At 40.2% G+C, this 4,895-nt stretch overlaps 1 protein-coding gene across 3 annotated transcripts in view; it reads left to right on the forward strand.

The window, feature by feature from the left end:
- LOC107655402 (vitellogenin-like) overlaps window positions 1-4,422 on the forward strand; it is a 9,544-nt gene extending 5,122 nt beyond the window's left edge. Inside the window, exons 19-29 of one of the 3 annotated variants that reach the window (XM_016442876.1) lie at window positions 957-1,142; window positions 1,247-1,358; window positions 1,470-1,659; window positions 1,743-1,979; window positions 2,955-3,049; window positions 3,128-3,172; window positions 3,259-3,336; window positions 3,422-3,628; window positions 3,707-3,849; window positions 3,942-4,080; window positions 4,166-4,422. In XM_016442876.1, the coding sequence (XP_016298362.1) occupies window positions 957-1,142; window positions 1,247-1,358; window positions 1,470-1,659; window positions 1,743-1,979; window positions 2,955-3,049; window positions 3,128-3,172; window positions 3,259-3,336; window positions 3,422-3,628; window positions 3,707-3,849; window positions 3,942-4,080; window positions 4,166-4,291 (1,558 nt within the window). In that variant the 3' untranslated portion in view covers window positions 4,292-4,422. Of the gene's footprint in view, window positions 1-956; window positions 1,143-1,246; window positions 1,359-1,469; window positions 1,660-1,742; window positions 1,980-2,333; window positions 2,449-2,528; window positions 2,719-2,801; window positions 3,050-3,127; window positions 3,173-3,258; window positions 3,337-3,421; window positions 3,629-3,706; window positions 3,850-3,941; window positions 4,081-4,165 lie in introns of all 3 variants that reach the window. The other 2 variants (XM_016442877.1, XM_016442878.1) reach the window with 2 other exon arrangements.
- Window positions 4,423-4,895: the final 473 nt, after the last annotated feature.

Consider the following 4,895-nt stretch of genomic DNA (forward strand, 5'->3'; position numbering starts at 1 on the left):
TTTTTTTTCACGGTTTTAAATGTTTTCAGCCTTCACACATTTGATTATCTCAAACAGATTGGTGTGAGAACTGAAGGACTCCAGGAGGCTCTTCTGCAATCTCCTGCTGCAGATGAAAGTGTTGACCATATCACAAAGATTAAGCGCACCCTGAGAGCAGTAAGTTTTCATATCCAGTGTACTCTATCATTTTCTACTTTTAAGAAATATTATAAACATGACAGGCAAAATATATGACTTCTCTTTAACCCCTCAAGCTTGCAAACTGGAAGGCCTTGCCAACCAATCAGCCATTGGCTTCAGCCTACATCAAATTATTTGGACAAGAAGTGGCTTTTGTCAATGTTGACAAGACAGTCATTGAAGAAGCAATACCGGTATTGTGTTGTAGTTTATGTCCAGTCTATCATTACCATATCTTTTTGAGATCTGTCTCACATAAAATTCTCACAATTAGAATTAAGTTTCTCATAAACACTATACCCAGATTGTGACTGGACCCAAACCACGTGAACTGTTGAAGGCGGCACTTAAAGCATTGCAGGAAGGAATTGCCTTGCAGTATGCCAAACCCCTGCTCATGGCTGAAGTGCGCAGAATCTTGCCAACCGCAATTGGTGTGCCCATGGAGCTCAGTTTGTACACTGCTGCTGTTGCTGTTGCAAGTGTCAATGGTATGTTTTTTTTTCTTAGAATTTTTAGATCCTTTACTCAGATGTGAGGGGGTCACTTCTTAGGTTGATGTTGTTCTATTGACCCTTCTAGTTCAGGCCACCATTACACCACCTCTCCCTGAGGAGATTGAGACCATGACTCTTGAGCAGCTTAAGAAGACTGATGTTCAACTCCAAGCTGAAGCTAGACCAAGGTACACTTTTGCAGCTACATTCATGAAGATAAGATATAATGTGTACAGCAACAGTTTTACAAAAAAATCTCCCTTATTCTTATTTCAGCGTTGCTCTTCAGACCTTTGCTGTGATGGGAGTGAACACTGCCTTGATCCAAGCTGCTGTTATGGCAAAAGGAAAGATCCGTACAATTGCACCTGGAAAAGTGGCTGCAAGAGCAGACATTCTCAAGGGCAACTACAAGGTGGAGGCTCTGCCTGTTGAGGTTCCTGAACATATTGCTGATGTGAGGTAATGAAATCCTAGTGATGCCAGTCATTTTGAATAGATTCATAAACAATTTCAAAAAGTTTCTAAAAAGTGAAATGCGACCCACCTGTTTCTTGTTCCAAAAGCTTTGAGACACTTGCTGTGGTCAGAAACATTGAAGAGCCCACTGCTGAGAGGATTGTTCCCTTGGTACCCGAATTGGCTGTGCAGAATGCCCAGACACCTGCTGATTATTCGGTAAAAGTTGAACAAACACACACAATGGATATGTATTAGTATGCTGAGCATTCATTTGCTCCAAGTTTTAAAATGGCAAGAATTGTTATAATACTCAATTTTTCTTTCCAGTCATATGAGATACCAGATCAGGCTGCTCTGAGATCTGCCACACCATTTCACAAGACTCTCTGTCTTGCTGTCCCATACATTGAAATCAAGGGATGCATTGAGGTGCACTCTCACAATGCCGCTTTTATCAGAAATGATCCTCTGTTCTACATAATTGGACAGCACTCAGCCCGTGCCTCTGTGGCAAGAGGTACTTACAGAAAATATTACATTCATGAAGCTCAAAGATTTTCAGATAAAATGATAATTAACAGTCTGTCGTTTTGCCTTTAGCTGAAGGTCCTGCAGTTGAAAGACTGGAGCTTGAAGTCCAAGTTGGTCCTAGAGCTGCTGAGAGGCTCCTTAAGCAAATCAGTCTCATTGATGAGGAGGCTCCAGAAGGAAAGGCCTTCCTGTTGAAACTGAGGGAAATCCTGGAGACTGAAGATAAAAATGTTCGTGTATCTTCTGAAAGCAGCAGCAGCAGCCGTATCATCAGCAGCAGCTCAAGCTCCTCCATGTCCAGCTCTCGTATGACTGAGGTGAGGACGTGGGATGTAGTGTGTTGGATATAAATATGTATATTAATGTACACAGAGTCATTTTATATGTATTTTCAGACTGCCACCGTCATGGAGCCGTTCAGGAAATTCCACAAAGATCGGGTAACTACTAAAAATTGTTTTAACAACAATATTGGTTTTTTTTTCATCAGCTATTAATCATGTCTATAACATTATTTTGCTTGCAGTACATGGCACCCCATGGTGCCTCAAAGGCAGTTAGCAGTGGAAGCACTGCATCTAGCTTTGAGAAACTCCAGAAACAGGTGAATCAATTAGTGTCATTTGTTTGTTCATAATAAAACCCAAAGGTAATATCCAGCTTTGAGACACTTGCTGTGGTCAGAAACATTGAAGATCCCACTGCTGAAAGGATTGTTCCCTTAGTACCTGAGTTGTCCCTGCAAAACTCCCAGACATCTTATGCTGGTGATTTGGTAAGCTATAAATACACATGAAACAAGATTTGCTTCAAGCTCCATAGTGGAAAGTTTTGATATTTTGTTTTTCTTTCCAGTCCTCTGAGATGCCACCTGAGGCTCCTGTGAGAGCTGCTGCTCCATTCCACAAGACTCTCTGTCTTGCTGTCCCATACATTGAAATCAAGGGATGCATTGAGGTGCACTCTCACAATGCCGCTTTTATCAGAAATGATCCTCTGTTCTACATAATTGGACAGCACTCAGCCCGTGCCTCTGTGGCAAGAGGTACTTACAGAAAATATTACATTCATGAAGCTCAAAGATTTTCAGATAAAATGATAATTAACAGTCTGTCGTTTTGCCTTTAGCTGAAGGTCCTGCAGTTGAAAGACTGGAGCTTGAAGTCCAAGTTGGTCCTAGAGCTGCTGAGAGGCTCCTTAAGCAAATCAGTCTCATTGATGAGGAGACTCCAGAAGGAAAGGCCTTCCTGTTGAAACTGAGGGAAATCCTGGAGACTGAAGATAAAAATGTTCGTGTATCTTCTGAAAGCAGCAGCAGCAGCCGTATCATCAGCAGCAGCTCAAGCTCCTCCATGTCCAGCTCTCGTATGACTGAGGTGAGGACGTGGGATGTAGTGTGTTGGATATAAATATGTATATTAATGTACACAGAGTCATTTTATATGTATTTTCAGACTGCCACCGTCATGGAGCCGTTCAGGAAATTCCACAAAGATCGGGTAACTACTAAAAATTGTTTTAACAACAATATTGGTTTTTTTTTCATCAGCTATTAATCATGTCTATAACATTATTTTGCTTGCAGTACATGGCACCCCATGGTGCCTCAAAGGCAGTTAGCAGTGGAAGCACTGCATCTAGCTTTGAGAAAATCCAGAAACAGGTGAATCAGTTAGTGTCATTTGTTTGTTCATAATAACACAAAACACAAATGTAAAAGATGTCTCTTTTTTTTTTAATGCTTTTAGGCCAAGTTCCTCGGAAATGCTGTTCCTCCTGTTTTTGCTGTCATTGCCCGTGCTGTGAGAGTTGACCACAAGCTGCTGGGCTACCAGCTTGCTGCTTACTTTGACAAGCCAAATGCAAGAGTGCAGCTTGTCGTTTCTTCCATTGCTGAAAATGACAACCTGAAGATCTGTGCTGACGGTGCCGTGTTGAGCAAGCACAAAGTCACCGTAAGCCTGGAAGTGCAAATAAAAAAAAGTATCTGGATTTATTTCTCATTTTAAAGTGAGCATATATTTGTTTTCCAGGCCAGGGTTGCTTGGGGTCCAGAGTGCCAACAGTATGCAGTCATTGCTAAAGCTGAGGCTGGTGTACTGGGCGAATTCCCTGCTGCACGTCTAGAGGTGGAATGGGAGAGGCTGCCAATAATTGTCACCACCTACGCCAAAAAGTAATGTTCATAAACACTGAACAACAAATGTAGTGTTGAAAATGGCACTGGTTTAGTTATCTCATTTTCTCTGTACATCCCTTCACAATTAGGCTGTCTAAACACATCCCAATGGCAGCTTTCAAAGCGGGCTTCAAACTTGAAAGAGTATCGAACGCTGACAAAGAGATCGAACTGACTGCGGCCTTGCCATCTCAGAGGTCGCTGAATGTCATTGCTAGGATCCCAGAGGTAAACTAGTTTTCTTTGAAATTATGACTCACACAAAGATATAATAAGAAAATGCAACTAATTGTTTTTGTTCCCGCTGCACTAGATGACACTGTCAAGAATGGATATTCCTCTTCCCATCGCTGTTCCCATCAATCCAGACGGAACCCTTTCCATTCAAATCGATGAGGACATTCTCTCTTGGATCCAAAAACATATCAAGGAAGAATAAAACATGAAGAATTACATTTTACATTTAAGAAAATGTTAGCGGTGTTCATATTGTATAGTTCAAATTTCATGTTTAATTGAATTTTACCACTGATTTAATGCAAGCAATACTAATAAACACCCTGCAAGTTAGCGACTTGTGAATTGTTTTCACTTTACAGTAATGTCTAGAATTTTTTACTGTTAAATAATTTTAACAAATAGCCTTCATATAATTAAAACAATCAACAGATTATATTAAAATTGGTTATACATTATAATAAGGACCACAAAACAATCACAATACATACTTTTAGTTACGATAAATAATATAAAAAGACTACATAAATTAGTAACACATGCAGACTGGCTTTTTTAACCTGGTCACTATAAAATGTAAATATTTAAAGGGGTCATGAACTGCCTTTTTTATTATTCTGTAATGTTCTCTGAGGTCTACTTATAATGTTATCAAGATTTTTACATCAAAAAACATAATATTTCAGCAGTAATAGGCTTTTTTCTGTCACGTTTTGACCCCTCTCATCGGAACGCTCTGTTTGAATAGGCGTGGCGGATTGTAGACTCAGAAGTCTGACCCACTGCTATGATTGACTAGTAGTGTA

This window comes from Sinocyclocheilus anshuiensis, unplaced genomic scaffold (genome assembly GCF_001515605.1).
Source record: "Sinocyclocheilus anshuiensis isolate Anshui unplaced genomic scaffold, SAMN03320099.WGS_v1.1 scaffold880, whole genome shotgun sequence".
Taxonomy (NCBI): Eukaryota; Metazoa; Chordata; class Actinopteri; order Cypriniformes; family Cyprinidae; genus Sinocyclocheilus; species Sinocyclocheilus anshuiensis.